We start from the raw sequence: 15,699 nt of genomic DNA, 5'->3' as shown, positions 1-15,699 counted from the left end.
GGGAGCACCCAACACCACCAGCTGGCTATGATACATGACCACAATGCCATGGCCTTTTAGTGCTTTGGTTTTCAACCTCTAGTAGGTTAAGAGGAGGGAAAACAAAAAAAAGGCATTAAAGTATGCTTTAGAGTATGTCTGCCAGTGACCAGACCAGTACCTTTGTTCCTCCCCAAGAGCTAAAGCTACTCTTTAACTATCAAATCTATTGTATAGTAAAGGCCACAAACAACTTGTGAGGGTGAACTGTGCTCTACTCAGATTCTCACTGTTCCCTCATCACTGTCTGTGGGTCAGATAAATTAGTACTCCCTTCCTGAATCCCTTCTGGAGAAACATGAACATAGCCCAGACCTCAGAAGTAACACACACAAATCGTCCTGCCTTACAGCAGGGTAGACATAACATGACAATGAAGAAGTGCTCCAAGATTTCCCTTTTGCCTCAGTACAGATGTTCTTTTGTTATGGCTTTGAATCCCGAGATAAGGAGATGCTGCAATGTTTCAAAATGTTCACCAACAAGCCCCAAACCAAACCCACAGCTACGTGCCCACTGTTAAGCCTCAAAGACATAAAATTGATGAGCATTGCCAAATTCCCTTTGGAAATAGCTTGTGATATTCACTCTTCCTACAGCAAAAATATTGGACACCAGCTTAGTTACATTAGACACAACCACTGTGCCTGCACAGACACGTCTATGGTGGCAAATGGGCACATCTTGTATCCTGCATTCATCTGCCCACACTAGTCTCAACTGCTACTGCATAGGAACAGCAGTGAAAGCCAGACCAAAGATCCATCTGTCCCGTATCCTCTGTGTACCAATGATCACGAGGCACAGGTACATACTGGTTTAAGGCACAGCAGGTACTTCAAGTGACCCTTTCCCCTTGTGTCAGCCCAGATCCAGCAAAATAGAAGGAAAAATACATCTATCACACAGAGGATACCTTTCAGGCTTTCTCCTTTGGCTTAGGAAACACAGAGTATAAAAAGCTCAAATTGTCCATGCTGAAGAGATAGTGCTCAATTTTTGGTTTTTAACACATATTTGTTTCTCTGAGGATTATCCTCAATTGATGGTGAGCAAAATAAGTCAGTAGCTCTCAGGCTACCTATGCAATCGAAGCCTGCAACTGCAGAGGATGAAATGCAAACATGGGGCTGGTTTGAGTTGTCCAGCATCTGTAAAAAACGTTATTAATATTTAGAACTATTCATTCAAATAGATTTGCCAAGCAACAGCCCTTATCTGCACAGAACATACTGCATGAAATCAAAATGGACAAAGTATGTCACTGCTAATCAGATACACAGTGGGACTTGAACTCCTTTCAAAGCAACCAATTTCTTACAGCATCTGCTGGACAGGTGACCTACCTTGTGATGAGCCAGAGCTCTGACACACAAGTAATTACAAAGCCTTTGCTTTTTTGCTGCTTTTTTGACATTTGCATTTAAATGAACACTATTTAAAAGCTCATCTCCTCAGGTATTTTTATTCTAACATGCTTAGATTTGGCCTAGCCCCTAAAACCAACAAATCATTACCTCCAGCCTTCTTGAAACCATCTTTTTTTCCTTATAAGCCATCTCTCTGCCAACAGCAAAACCTGCAGAAGCTAAAACAAAGCAGCACAAGAAACAGATGTCTCAGGCCCATCACTGAGCACAAGCTCTAGGCAATGCAAATCCATATCCTATTTAATAAAGAAGCGAAGAACAGCAGCAGATGCTGCTTTCTGGAGATACCATCTTCTCAATTCTTTCCCTCTATCGAGCCCTATAGAATTAGCTGTTTGGGCATAATGCAAAGTATCTCATACAACAGGTTTCAGGACTTCAAGCCAACTCAAACTGCTGTTGTAGTTTAAATGGAAGAAAACTTGTGGGCTGAGATGGACAGTGTAATAGGTAAAGCAAAAGCCACACCTACAAGCAAAGCAAAATGAGGAATTCATTCACTATTTCCCATGGGCAGGAAGGTGTTCAGCCATCTCCAGGACAGCAGAGCTCCATCACATTTAACCATGACTTGGGAAGACAAACACCATCGCTCCCAACATCCCTCCCTTCCTTCTTCCAGAGCTTTATAAGCTGAGTGTGATGTGTTATGACCTGGAATATCCCTTGGGTCAGTTGTCCTGGCTGTGTCCCCTTCCAAATCACTGTGCATCCCAGCCTCCTTGTTGGTGGGGTGAGAGGCTGAAGAAGCCTTGACACTGCCTAAGCAGTAGTAGCACTTTGCTCAGCAGTAACTAGAACATCCCTCTGTTATCAACACTGTTTCCAGGACAAATCCAAACCATCACCTATACACTATGAAAAAAATGAACTCTATCCCAACCAAAACCAGGCTCATACTTACTTGCTTGGTGAGCTATTTTGAAATACTCCTAGCATGCAGACATGCAGATTTACACCTCTCCCCTTCCTGTTGTTCATCTAATGTTCAACAAGAGCATACAAACAATTGCTGGTTTGATTCTGCCTGGCCATCCTGGGTGCCGTTCATGCTCTGAAGGGGTGCATTCTGTGCATAGGACAGGAGGGCTTCAGTCCCCAGTGCATGTGCTCCTCCTCATGCAATGCAGTCATGGGGAGAGCACACATCTGTACCCTTTCCTCTCAAGTGTGTCTGTGTCTGGTCCCATTGGCAGGGGCTTTACACTGAAAAGCCAGAACAGAAGAGATGTGATTTTCAAGCAGTGAAATCCATGTGATGCCACAGAGAGATGAATTAGACCTATTTATTGAAAAACATTTTAAAAAAAGATAACCTGGATTTGCTCAAGGCCTCAAGAACACAGTTCAAGCAGAGAACACAAAGAAGGAAAGCAATTATTAGTTGCCAGTACTCCAGCTGCTGGGTTATTGCGTATGTGTTTACACTGCAGTATGGCTCAGTCCTGGCTAAGCCAACACGATCTGACACTTCCTGACAGTTTCAGTTGCTGGAGTAATTGAGGGGTTTAGGATTGATTTAGGATTCTGACAGCTGGAACAAGCTGTTGTGCCTCCTATCAGACACCAACAAACATGTCACTTTGTGCTCCACAGCTGAAGTCAAATGATGTCTCAAGTCTCCTCTTGACTGCACACTATATAAAAATAAATGTTTAAAAATAATAGGTCTGTGCAAGATTTAAAGTTATAGAAAAACATGGATCAAGATATTGGTTCTAGCTTCTATAGCCTTCTTTTAAACACTGATACTCTCTTTCAGAATTATGCTGTTATTGCTCAAGTAGCGCTCTCCTTTCCGCTCTCCAGGCTTAGCTTTGGTTTTAAGAAGCTTCTGTCCATTAGGACTCTCTTCTGTGCAAAATGGGAATATTAACAGGGCTCCTGCTTCAGCATACAGGAAAGCAGGAATTCCTGCTGGATGTGCTTTAGGTGTTAAGGTAAAGTCTGTGTAACTGCTGTTAGAGAGAACGAAAACAAAACCTAAAAGGTCAGATTAAAAAGGTCAAATCCTTCTCTGGGTGTGTGTGTGGGGGGTGTTTTTCCTCTCTCCATAGCACAGGAAGCCTGAAGATTCTTGGATCCTAAGTCAGACACCTCAGCAAGATGAGATGGACTGTGATTCCTCTTGGGCAGGTCCTCTACCCTGGCATCTCAACGTCTTCAGCTTGTAATCCAGCCAGGTGATTGAAGCAAAGGTCTCAGGACAAAGGAAGGAACATTCCACAGCTTCACAACACAGGTTAGCTCTCAGATAGGAATAAACAGCAAGTCTGTCAGGACTCAAATCAGTTTTAGTCTTGGTGTGTGAACAAAGAAGAGAGCATTCAGGAAAGTGCAGCTTTTTACAAAAGCACAAAATACTTCCAAATCAAAGGCAAAGGCTTAGAGCTAGTTATGACAGTGGATTTCCCTCTGGAAAAGTCATGATGAACAGTGTGAAGGCAGCAAATCACAGCTTACAAATTCAAAAGCAACAACTCATTCAAGGAATAAAAACGCTTTTCCATCAGTACTTGCACACACTATCGGCAAGATCAGAGAGGCTGTGTCCAAACAGCCACTGCTCCTCCTGCACCTTATCGTTCTGGATTCATGCCTGCAGGAGCACTGACGCTCGGCAGGAAGCCATTCCAGCTGGGCTCCTCTTCCCTAGGGCTCCTGCTGGGTCACCATTCTGACCATTTTCAGGGCCATCTCTCCTTGATCAGACGGTACCTGTCACAGAGAGGAGAGCACACAGTAAGCAGCTGCTATAAGGAAGCAGACAGCAAGCACATATTCATCTTCAGTTTTCTTGCTGGTAATGTATATTATTTACCATGTGCCCAGCCTTAAGAATCCAGAAGAAAGCTAAATTCTCATAGGCCTTGTGGAAAGCAGCTGTCTCAGTGGATTCTGGAGACACATAGAGCGCCTTCCACCTCTGCTGGCTGAACTGCTTCAGATTAGGCCATTTCAGTTTCCGGATCCATGCCTCCTGGCCTGTTAGAAGTAAGAGATAGACTTGATTACAGATACTGTCACAGCAAGTTGGCAGTCCCAGTTCAGCTGATGCCCACTAGATACCAGTACAGCAGAGTCAGCAGAAAGTCTGTGTGTGCTCAAATTCTAAACCCAATTTTGCTGTGCCTGAGGAAATGACCAAGGCTGTGTTCAGAACTAGCTGCAACAAACCAATGGAGGGAGAAGGCTAAAAAGCAAACAGTGAAGATGTAAGCGATATGGACTTATGATGGCACAAGTTGAGCATGTGCTTCTTGAAGGCTCTGCACAGCCCTAGCAATTCTGCTTTACTCCTCAAACACCTTGAATGTCCTGCCACAGAGAAGGATCAGTGACACCAAGTTCCCTGTCTGGGAATCAGAAAAGACACTGCTTCTTTGTTTGCTGCAGTCACTCATTAAGAAGAGCCTGCTAGAGAAGGCGGAGGTCAAGAGACCAAAAAGATCAGTTCCAGGACACCACTGGAGACAAAGCTTTAGCCTATCTCTGAGCTACTGGGAAAATTTACATGTTAACTGCAGCTCAGTTTTAGCTCAAAATGTGATAAATTGGAGTACCACTAACTGCTAATCTATTCTGACAGCCTAAATACTCTGGTTTCTGATTTATTGATTGCTACATCATTCGTGAAGGGCATCTGAATATCTAAGTTGAATATCAGACACAAAGGATGCAGCCTTTCACAACACAGAAACATGTGTGTGCAGATTATTTAAATCAATAAGAAAAGGTGAATGGAAGAGAACACAGCAGTCTTGCAGCAGGAGGCATTTCAGCAACACCTGGGCTGGCTCCAAACTGCCACTTGATCAAGCCTGCAATCTACAAGCAGCAAGGGACAACAAAGGCCTTGCGTGGCCAAGACCTGCAGGAGCCTACACACGTTACTGCAGGTGTGACCCCTCTTCAACTGCACCCTCCCTGATTAGTTGCCAACACCCTTGTTCCATCTCACCTGGCACCGTGCCCTCTGCTACAGGCCACTCAGTGAGGGCTGACCTGGATTGTGCTCAGATCTGTAGCAAGATTTATGACCTTCGCCCCAGGAGAACAGGATTGTCAAGCCACAGCAGACGAGAGGATAATCTCCATGTGACTAGTCATCTATCCTCATTCTTCATTTATGAATGAGCATACACATACACATATACATGTGTCTATCCAGAAGAATTAACTGAATTATGGGCTACCTCCATGCTTACAGACTTGACTGAAACGAGCAATTATTGATGTTACAGATCCAATTCCAAACTGTATAATGGAGGTGAAGGAATTGCCTCCCTCAGAGGGAGGTAAACAAAACATAGTAAGAGCTGCTCATTTATTACTGTAGTATTTGAAGTTTAGCCAGTTGAATAGGACATTTACACAGAAGACTGGAGAAATCCAGGCACCAATATTACTGCAACTGTATATTCTGTTTGTCACATGTTCTATTCCAAATCTCAGTCAAGAAGTAACTCACCCATGGTGTCAACAATGAGATCCAGCTGCCCATTATAGACCGTAACATTGACATTGGCTGCCAAAAGCTGATCAACGAGATCGATGACAGGTCTCATGAAGTCCTCAGCCATGTTCTCGAAGACCTCTCTGGACTGACCTGGTTAGAACCAGAAAGAAGACAAACTTTAACTGATGAATAATGTCATCCCCTCGCTGGGACAGAAGCAATTGGCGAAGAGTCCTAAACTGCAGTTCATGGCTGCATCAAACAGTCCTAGCCCAAAGTGGCAGCCAGTGTTTATCAATGTGAGGAACTGAAGAGAACCAGAAAGCAGCCATGCTCCCACTGGAGCTCAGACAGCAGTGTAGCTTCTGGCTGCTACTATACACATGCAGCATTCTGGCATCAATCTTTTAAGCCTCCTTTCTGTTTTACACCCTTCCCTCCACACCATGCAGCATTACATGATGCCAGATTTCTGGCAGAGAAAAACTGATAAAAATTGCATGAAAGACAGAAAACAGCTGCTGAGATACTGAGGATCTTCTTTCTTCCCCTGAATTTTTAGCTGCTTGGCTAAAGACAGATACAAGCAGCAGAATCAGAACCACATCTGCTCCCACAGGCCTGCCCCATCACATGTTCATTTCTGAGAGTAAATCCTCTTCTTAGGCCCAGGGATAATGACAATTGAATGTGACTGCTTACTACAATGAAGCATCTTCCTACAGACTGTGATACTGTAAACAGCAATAACGAACTCATTAGATGCACACAGCAGACAGGAAAGTACCTCCCCATTTCACACAGTCAGGTATAATTTTTAGCTTCTTTCTGATGGGTCCATTCATCAGCTCATTTAGGCTGTCCTTGTGCATATTTCTGACGTGGCGCTGGTAAAGTCCCGCTGAAGAAGAGAGAACACACTTGGATTAGTGGCACATTTAAGCCAGTCAACCTGCACAGATAACAACTTTCAGTGCTACAGTCATGGCCAAAGTCTTTTCTAATGAAAACACAACACCAGAGAGAAAGATTTGCTTACTTTTACTAGAAGCCATTGATGTCAACCTTTACTTATGTCAGGGCATGATATGGAAGAACCTAATCATCCATTTCTACTTCTAGCTAACACAGCACTTTTCAGGGGACCAGCTTTAGCCTCTTGGGACAGACACAATTTTCCTCGCCTCAAGAGACCAGTTACTTTTAAGCTGCAATGCTTTTAACTGTGCTATTCACCTTCCCAGCTGAAGCCAACAGAAAGAGATAAAGACCTTGAAAGAAATTATGTGTTTTCACATTGATGCCTAAGCATCATGGAGCAAGAGAGTCTAATGAGACTATTTATATTGAGACATTTTATGTCCTAGGTTGAAGACAGAAATGAAAGACATTAAGAGGAAGTAACTTCAAGGTCATAAAACTATGTTACAATTATTCTGACTAATTCCTTGGTGTCATTTGTGTAGGATGTATAGGTGGAGCTGTAATCTATAGGAGAGTTGTTCCACATTCCTATTTATGTAAAGGCAAACAAGTTCTGCTCAGGAGAGTACCAATATCCTTTGGAACAGAAAGCCCCTTTTAAGGATGTGCTAAAACTGAGGCTGCTCCCACTAAGAGCTGAAGGTGAAGCTCAGAAGCTCAAATACAAAAAAGCAACTTACTGAGATGGAGATTTCCTTGTTCATTTGATTTCATTTCTGGAACGTCCTTAGTCATGATGTTATAAAAGTTCACATTGTCTGTGTTCTGAAAACACAAGATAATTTCAATAACACCGAAAGAGGTAAGTAAATCTTAAATTAAGGACCCTGTGACCTGCCACTTTACCTACACATCAGGAAGATACTTATGAAACAGCCTGGGTTCTACATTTGCTCTGAGAAGCGGGGAAAAGATTTCTCAAGTCTGTATTGTTCACACATGGGCTGTGCCAGAGATGCTGTTTACTTCTAAACGGATGTGAAACTACAGGCCTTACACCCTGCAAATGACCGCAGATTCTCACCACTCAGAGAGAGCTGCAGTGCCAGATGATGCTTTCTGATGGTCTCTGCTGTTACAGCTAGCCCAGCCTGATGCTGCCTCTTGCTCAACATCCTCCCAACCCTGCAAAATCTAAAATGCTTCCTCAAGAACATGATGATAACTATCAGCCACCCTTCTCTTGGAACTGCTGGACATGTGAAGAATGGCAGCTCTGATGCAGACAATAAGGCTGCCTGCATCCAAAAGACAAGTGTGACCAGTTTTGCCATTAGAGAAGTTCCTTGTGATTCTTGAAGTCCTGCTTTATTCAGTTTTTAAATAAAACTCAGCTCACATCAGTAACCCCAGAAGAACTGAACTGCCTGCACCATGACAGTGATATTGCAACAGGGAGAAGACAAGCAGACTTGAAGAGGAAGGCAAAATGGGAACCACAAGTTTGTTCCGAACAGCAAGAAGTGAAACCAGCTACATGCAAGGCACTACCAGTTCTGAAATGAAACAAATCATTAAAGAAAAAAAGCAAGAAAAGCAGCTCCAGATTAGTGTTCCCATTTGAAGAAGCCAGAGCCTTACTTAAACAAAAACACAAGGAAGAATGAGATTTTTGGAACAACTCTTCAACAGGAAAAACAAGAGCAAAACTTTAAGCTCAGACTTTCTATGTAACAAGATAAGTAACCCACAGTAACAGGACATAACTTGAGGTTCCTTCCCATCCTGTGCACCTATTGTAGTTCTTTAGAGATCTATGCTTAATGAAATTTGTGTCTTGCTAGATGCAGTTTTCAATATTCAAAGCAAAGCTTTCAAGGAGACATAGCTCATGGAAGTTGAAACTGGGTTCTATAGACATCAATGGGACTAGCTGCATGCTAAAGATTAAGCATCTATTTAAGTGATGTTCCAGGCTGAAACCTTGATGCAATACTGTGAGCCACTGTGTGTCACCCTACCCACTGCTCCTTAAAATCTCTCGGTGGTGCACAGCAAACAGCTCTTTTACATCAGCACTGGGATAAACCAAACACTGGTAAAAATGGCTGGAGAACTCTTGCCAACCCAGTGCTCATAGAAAGAAGAAACTGAAATCGTGGCCTCCCCAGGGACCAGTTAGTTACTAATGCTGGTCAAAGAAGATCTCACCTCTTCAATGACACCTTCAGCCTTGCCCCAGAGCTCAGTGGCCAGCCCATATTCATTTTTATTTATTGCATCCATTATTTCTTTGGCAACAGCAGTCACCTCTGCTAGACCATTATCATCAAGGAGAGACTGGAAGACAAACACAAAAGAGGACAGCTTTAATTATAATTCACATGCATTTCTCACTAATGGTCTCCATGCATTGGAGGTTTTATTCTGGCTAAGAGCTAACCTTAAAATTCAACATCCATTTATACCATTTGGCAGTACAAGTAATTAGGTGTGGACTGAGAGCTAAGAAGGTACTTACAGTGCTGTAAAGGTAGGGTCCCCAGGACAGCACAGAGTCTAAAGAAACAGAACAAATTTCAAACATCTAAGTTTTTGACATACAATTTCCTTTATTTTTCCTTTTTTGTAGCAAGAATGACTGTGACAAAAATATACAGAGATGATTTAATCAGTAAAAAGGTACTGTCAGCTCAGTTTAGCCCAAAGGCTATACACTGCAGAATAGGCTCTTTACAAACCCTGAGGACCAATAAATGCATTGCAACACCCTTAACCCCCAAGCATTTATCAGTGAAATCTATTTAAAGCAACAGACATGTTCTTACCAAAGTGTTCTCACCCCAACACTGCAGCATGTTGCCAGAATATAGGGGAGAGATCTGACAAGTGAACGGGCATTATCTAAACTGATCTGTTTGCAAAAGTTACAGGGGGATAAAAGGATCTAGTTAATAAATGAAATCTGGTTTATAACAAGTTTGTTTATAAGGGCTCAAGGATCAGCTGATAAGAGACAGATAGGAGTTTGCTTGATATTGTCCCATGCTGCAGGGGATCTGTGAAGCCTGTCCTTGCTAATCTCACTGAAGGACCAAGAGTCCTTTAATCTGTTTTATCCTCCATCAGACACACACCCCCTTTTTCTTATGGGTCTGTGAGCACATCAGCTCCTCAGCACAAGGTCTTCTTGTGCAAAGAAATGGAAAACCTCAGCTGTAACCTTGTGAAACATCTGGTAGCCACATCTTAAGTGCAGTACTCCACCAAAACACCTCAGGGGCTGTAGAAATGCACAGGGACTTTTCACAACCACCCTATTTCAAATGCAAGTATACTTCTCACTGACTTTGCTTTCTGACTTTTCTGGGTCTAGATATGCTGTAAAGGTAGATTCTTCAATCACAGCTTGCAATGGTATCACAGTATCACAGTATCACAGTATGTTAGAGATTGGAAGGGACCTCAAAAGATCATCTAGTCCAATCCCCCTGCCAGAGCAGGAGCACCTAGATAAGGTTACACAGGAATGTGTCCAGGCGGGTTTTGAATGTCTCCAGAGAAGCCTCCCTGGGCAGCCTGTTCCAATGTTCTGTCACCCTCACTGAGAAGAAGTTTCTTCTCAAGTTTAAGTGGAACCTCTTGTGTTCCAGTTTATACCCATTACCCCTTGTCTTATCATAGTTTGCCATTGAGAAGAGCCTGGCTCCATCCTCATGACACTCCCCCTTTATATATTTATATACACTAATAAGGTCCCCCCGCAGTCTCCTCTTCTCCAGACTATAGAGACCCAGCTCCCTCAGCCTTTCCTCATAAGGGAGATGCTCCACTCCCTTAATCATCTTTGTCGCCCTGCGCTGGACTCTCTCCAGCAGGTCCCTGTCCTTCTTGAACTGAGGGGCCCAGAACTGGACACAATATTCCAGGTGCGGTCTCACCAGGGCAGAGTAGAGGGGAAGGAGGACCTCTCTCGACCTACTGACCACCCCCCTTCTAATACACCCCAGGATGCCATTGGCCTTCTTGGCCACAAGGGCACAGTGTTGGCTCATGGTCATCCTGCTGTCCACTAGGACCCCCAGGTCCCTCTCCCCTACACTACTCTCTAACAGGTCGTTCCCCAACCTATACTGGAACCTGGGGTTGTTCCTGCCCAGATGCAGGACTCTACACTTCCCCTTGTTATATTTCATCAAGTTTCTCCCTGCCCAACTCTCCAGCCTGTCCAGGTCCCGCTGGATGGCAGCACAGCCTTCTGGCGTGTCAGCCACTCCTCCCAGCTTAGTGTCATCAGCAAACTTGCTGACAGTACACTCAATTCCCTCATCTAAATCATTGATGAATATATTAAATAATACTGGTCCCAATACTGACCCTTGAGGCACTCCACTAGATACAGGCCTCCAACTGGACTCCGCCCCATAGACTACAACTCTCTGGCTTCTGTCCTTCAGCCAGTTCGCAGTCCATCTCACTACCTGATCATCCAGGCCACACTTCCTCAATTTAGCTATGAGGATGCTGTGGGAGACTGTGTCAAATGCTTTGCTGAAGCATTTGGTGAAGTATTTCTTTCTAATTTACCAGACCCCCTAGAGGTTCCATTCCCATGAAGGCAGGGCTGGCATTTTTGACTCTAAGTACCAGTGGAATGATTAAAAAAAGCCCCAAAAAACCAAAGAAACAAGCCACCCACAGACCGAGGATTTTTAAACGTACCCAAAGGAGAAATCCATGAGTCTCCAAGAGCAGTTCCCATAAAATTGCACTTTATGGTCCCTTTTTGAACAGCCTTGGTGGAAAATAACAAAAAACACGAACAAACAAAAAAAAAAATCAACCTTTAGTAGATACTTGTGATTCCAGAACCAGTTTTCTTAAAGTGAAAAAAAAAAAGCAGCAGTCTGAACGAGGCGACAGGGACAGCGTATTTCAGGAAACAAGTACTTAGAGAACACCACGTTTTAAAGTGAAAAGCGAACTACATCCTCCAGCTACTCACCCTATGCAGCTCTAATGCAATGCCAGCAGCCATTTTACCTCCATAGGATTCAGAAAATATGTAAAATGGGATGGTCTGGAGAGAGAGAGAAGCCACACAATGAACCCATTGGGCAGAGGGCAGAAGAACCTACAACAGCTCCCCACAGAACCCAGGCACTGGCTGTTCACCCATCACTATCAAACATGAGGTATGTTTCCAATTCTAAACTGCAGATAAGAGTCCTGTTACATCCTGGCAAGTTACTGGGGCAGCTTTTGTAGCAGGCGCTTCAGTATTTTAGCACTAGAAAAAGCCATGATCCTACATGCTTGACAGACAATAACCCACTACACTGCTTATCTAACTAGCACCAAATTCAAGACACAGCTTTTGAATTGTAGCAAGTACACCCACACTGACTCCCATCAGATGCACACTACCTGGGAGCAACCACTGCCCATCTGGAAACCTGTTCACTGATTCTTTTTGAGATCTGTTTAAAAACAAGACAAAACACAATTCTAACCAAGAATTCAATTTCCTTACCTGGAATTCTGTTCTACATGTGAAGAATTCTCCAAGAAAAACCATCATATCAGAAACCACTGTGGAGAGGTTTTTGGCAAACAAGCTACAGTCATCCACATAACTGAATCCAGTGCCCACAGGATTATCCACAAACAAGATACTGGCTGCCTGCAACTACACAAGCAGAAAGAAGGTTTGTATGAAACATCAGTTCAGCCCCAGCAATAACCTTAGTTTTGATGACACAAATGATTAACTGAGCCACTAAATCTTTGGCCCTGAAAGAACTTGCATTAAAACTAGATGAAAGTCCAAAAAAGAATGGAACAGAATGGTCTGTCACAATGTGAAATAAGAGGATTTTTCTTTTGGGTTGCTAGGCTTTTGTGAAATCACTATAGCAAATGCTAGAGTTGTATAGTTACAAGTGTACAAACACAACCAGTAGATCAGCACACAGATAGCTATCACTCAAAGCAGGCAGGCTCACAAATAAAGTTGTACAATATCAGGTCTTTCCATTTGCTCAATGTGAAGCAAGAGAAGGACTCAAAAAATCCCAGTGACCCAAGGGCAGATCACCCACATAACCTAGGGAACCCCAGAGCAATTAAGACTATTGGTAGTTCAGAGCACAAATACGTTTCATTAAATAAAATGCCACCTTCGTAGGCAGCTGTAATTTGTTCTCCCTTGAAGGCCATACTGGACGTGTAATTATAAGCCACTGGTTTTACACTGCCAGCCATCCATGACTGTACACAGTGAAGCCATGATCTTAAATAACATCTTTCTAGAATTGCCCTGCTCCCCAGACACCTCCAATTCATAACCTCATGGAAGCCCAGACGTGTTCCATAAAATCACATTAATAGGTCTGTTCTTCAGTTCTTAGCAAGGCTACTCCTATAAACCAATTTATTAACCACACTACTGTAAGATGAAATATTGCAGTTGAAGTGAACTTTAAACTTTATTTCCTTTATTAAACTTTTTCTATGAAATTAACTGTTCTGTGCATTTTTGCATGGCAATCATCTGCTTACACAAACTACAGGCATTTGCAATCAGTAATTAGAAGCTGAACTCTCTACTATACCCAGGTTGTGTTTCTTGGTTTCATTTCTCTGTCCAATGGACCAATCTCTTCAAAATTCCCAAATCCACAGCCTGAAGATCCCGGACCTCCCTGTGGGGAAATACCAAATGACAAATAAGCTAAAAGGCAGCATGGTATAGATATGACAGACAGGAGAAAAAGAAAAGCAAGCCAGTAAGTACAGTGACAGATTGTAAATTTAAATGAAATGGCTTTTTCACTCCATGTTAATCTGCAAAGCAGCAAATTAAATCTCTTCCTCATGGATTTTCATTATGTGCACACATGCCATTTCTGAAAGAACTTAAAGAGGAGCAATCACCCACTTGTGAAAGCATCTAATAACTTGCATGCTACATGAGTGCAGCTTGAAAGCCTTTCCCCTTATTCCCTTAATACGGGATGCAAAAGTTTGCTCTCTACAGAGGTTTGCAAGTCATTAGTTTTATCAGTGTGTGCATTTCACTCTGAAGAAATCAGCCAGAAAGAAAAAGACCAAGTCATCAAGTCATTATATTCAACATTAACAGCTGAAATGTACTGCCGGAGGCAAACATGGAGCACACACCACTGCCTTTCATCAAACTGCAACTGAGTGGGACCAGTCTCTAAACAACCAGAGTCTCTCTGACTTGTTTTCATTCAGAAATCTTTCTAGATCTCTGACTATTCTACCTACTCTCTCTCTGAACATTGTTCAGACTGTAAGCTCTTCAGGAGGGAAGCTGGGATGCTACAGTATAATTGTAGTGTCTGCCACAAAAAGCACTATTATTGTATGAAAGGTGAGAACAACCTCTGTTTCTGCAATTTATCCAATGGCAGGTGAGCATCTGGGGGTACTCCACAATTGCAAAATCATATCTTCATTATTTCTACCTCATTCACAAGGGGAATCATTCAGAATTGGACAATTTTCAGCCCTATTTCTGTTGAGCTGCAAGGCACCCACCATAAAAGATGTTACCATTCAAGTGTCTCTTACCAAACCTTACCTGAAGCCACAAGATGAGGGGTAATTCCGTGAAGTCTTTGGCTGGGTTATTTGCATAGTAGAGCCACCAGAACATGTGGGCCTTACTTCGAACTTGCACATATCCCCACAGCTCTTTGGGCTCTTGGGGTCGCCTCAGTACTGCACCTGTGGGGGGAATGAGAAGAATCAGCCAGGTTAAAAGGCAGCTTTGGGCTTTCCCCTGGGTTTGTTCCAACACATCACACTGCAATCTTGGGGGTGACAATTACAAGTGCTTCCATTAAAAAAATAATACCATACGGAACCTGACTATAGTTACACCTCCACACACTGAGTTATCACCAGTGAATGAAGTGTGTCATTAAGCGCCTAATTACCAGGGCCTGACGTTGCAGCTGCTGCCAAAACAGCAGCCCAGTGGCCAGGATAATGTGTTCTATCAGGGAAACATTTAAAGTCTTTAAGTCCTGGGCCAAAAGCACAGCCCTGCCAGACAGGATGGAATAACTCACACCAGGGTCACCCGTGCTCTGCCAGGGATCCAACACTTAGATCCCAGTCTCTGGGAAGATCAAATTACTGTAGTCCCCAAGGAGAGTAAATGCAGGACAGAGAGAGAGGTCACTTCTAAAGAAACCCAAGATCTAATCCTAAACTCTATTAAGTCAGAGGTGAAACCCTGCAGCCAGGACCTGTGCCCCTGTCAGCCAGCACCACTGAGCACCGCAGTAACCTCACACAAACGGCTCTCCGTGTCCCTTGCGCTACCAAAGGGAATAGGGTCCAGAAGGGCAGACAACAGCTCGGGATTCAACAGCGATGGGAAGCGCTGCCCTGGTTTATGGGCAGCCGCTCCCGCCCAGGTGAATCAACAGGGACCCGAATGCCCACATTCCTGAGGCTCCGGGAGCTCAGACCCGGCCAGCCGGGGACAGGAGGCGACCCCCAAGAGCACGAAAGCTCCATTCAGAGACACAGCGACAGCCCGGCCCGCCCCGAGCTCGACCTGCTCCCACCGGGACAGCGCCTTTACCGCCCCCTTCACCGCGTCCCGCTCAGGCCTTGCCCAGCGGCGGCCACACGGCGTGCCCGTGCCATGCCCGGGGGCCGTGGCTCCAGCGCTGCCCGGGGCAGGACGGCAGCACAGGGCGGGACGCGGGACACAAGCTCCCGCCCCAGCCCGTCCCGTCCCCCAGCCCGTACCTGCCGCCAGCAGCAGCACGGACGCGGCCGTCACGGCTCGCAGCGGCCCCATCG

General features: G+C 44.1%; 1 protein-coding gene across 1 annotated transcript; it reads right to left on the bottom strand.

Moving 5' to 3' along the window:
• Nucleotides 1-3,704: 3,704 nt before the first annotated feature.
• On the bottom strand, nucleotides 3,705-15,697 carry SCPEP1 (serine carboxypeptidase 1; the record flags this gene model as incomplete). The annotated part of the gene is made up of 13 exons (XM_080629433.1): nucleotides 3,705-4,187; nucleotides 4,291-4,454; nucleotides 5,941-6,078; nucleotides 6,716-6,829; nucleotides 7,593-7,677; nucleotides 9,064-9,192; nucleotides 9,374-9,411; nucleotides 11,575-11,647; nucleotides 11,858-11,932; nucleotides 12,386-12,541; nucleotides 13,467-13,556; nucleotides 14,462-14,607; nucleotides 15,646-15,697. The coding sequence occupies 13 exons, from the start codon at nucleotides 15,695-15,697 to the stop codon at nucleotides 4,122-4,124; spliced, it is 1,326 nt and encodes a 441-aa protein (XP_080485559.1). The 3' UTR covers nucleotides 3,705-4,121.
• Between the last annotated feature and the right edge of the window lie 2 nt (nucleotides 15,698-15,699).

This window comes from Psittacula echo (assembly GCF_963264785.1).
Source record: "Psittacula echo genome assembly, chromosome: 14".
In the NCBI taxonomy this organism is placed as follows: domain Eukaryota; kingdom Metazoa; phylum Chordata; class Aves; order Psittaciformes; family Psittacidae; genus Psittacula; species Psittacula echo.
This window is presented reverse-complemented; position numbering and strand designations above follow the sequence as displayed.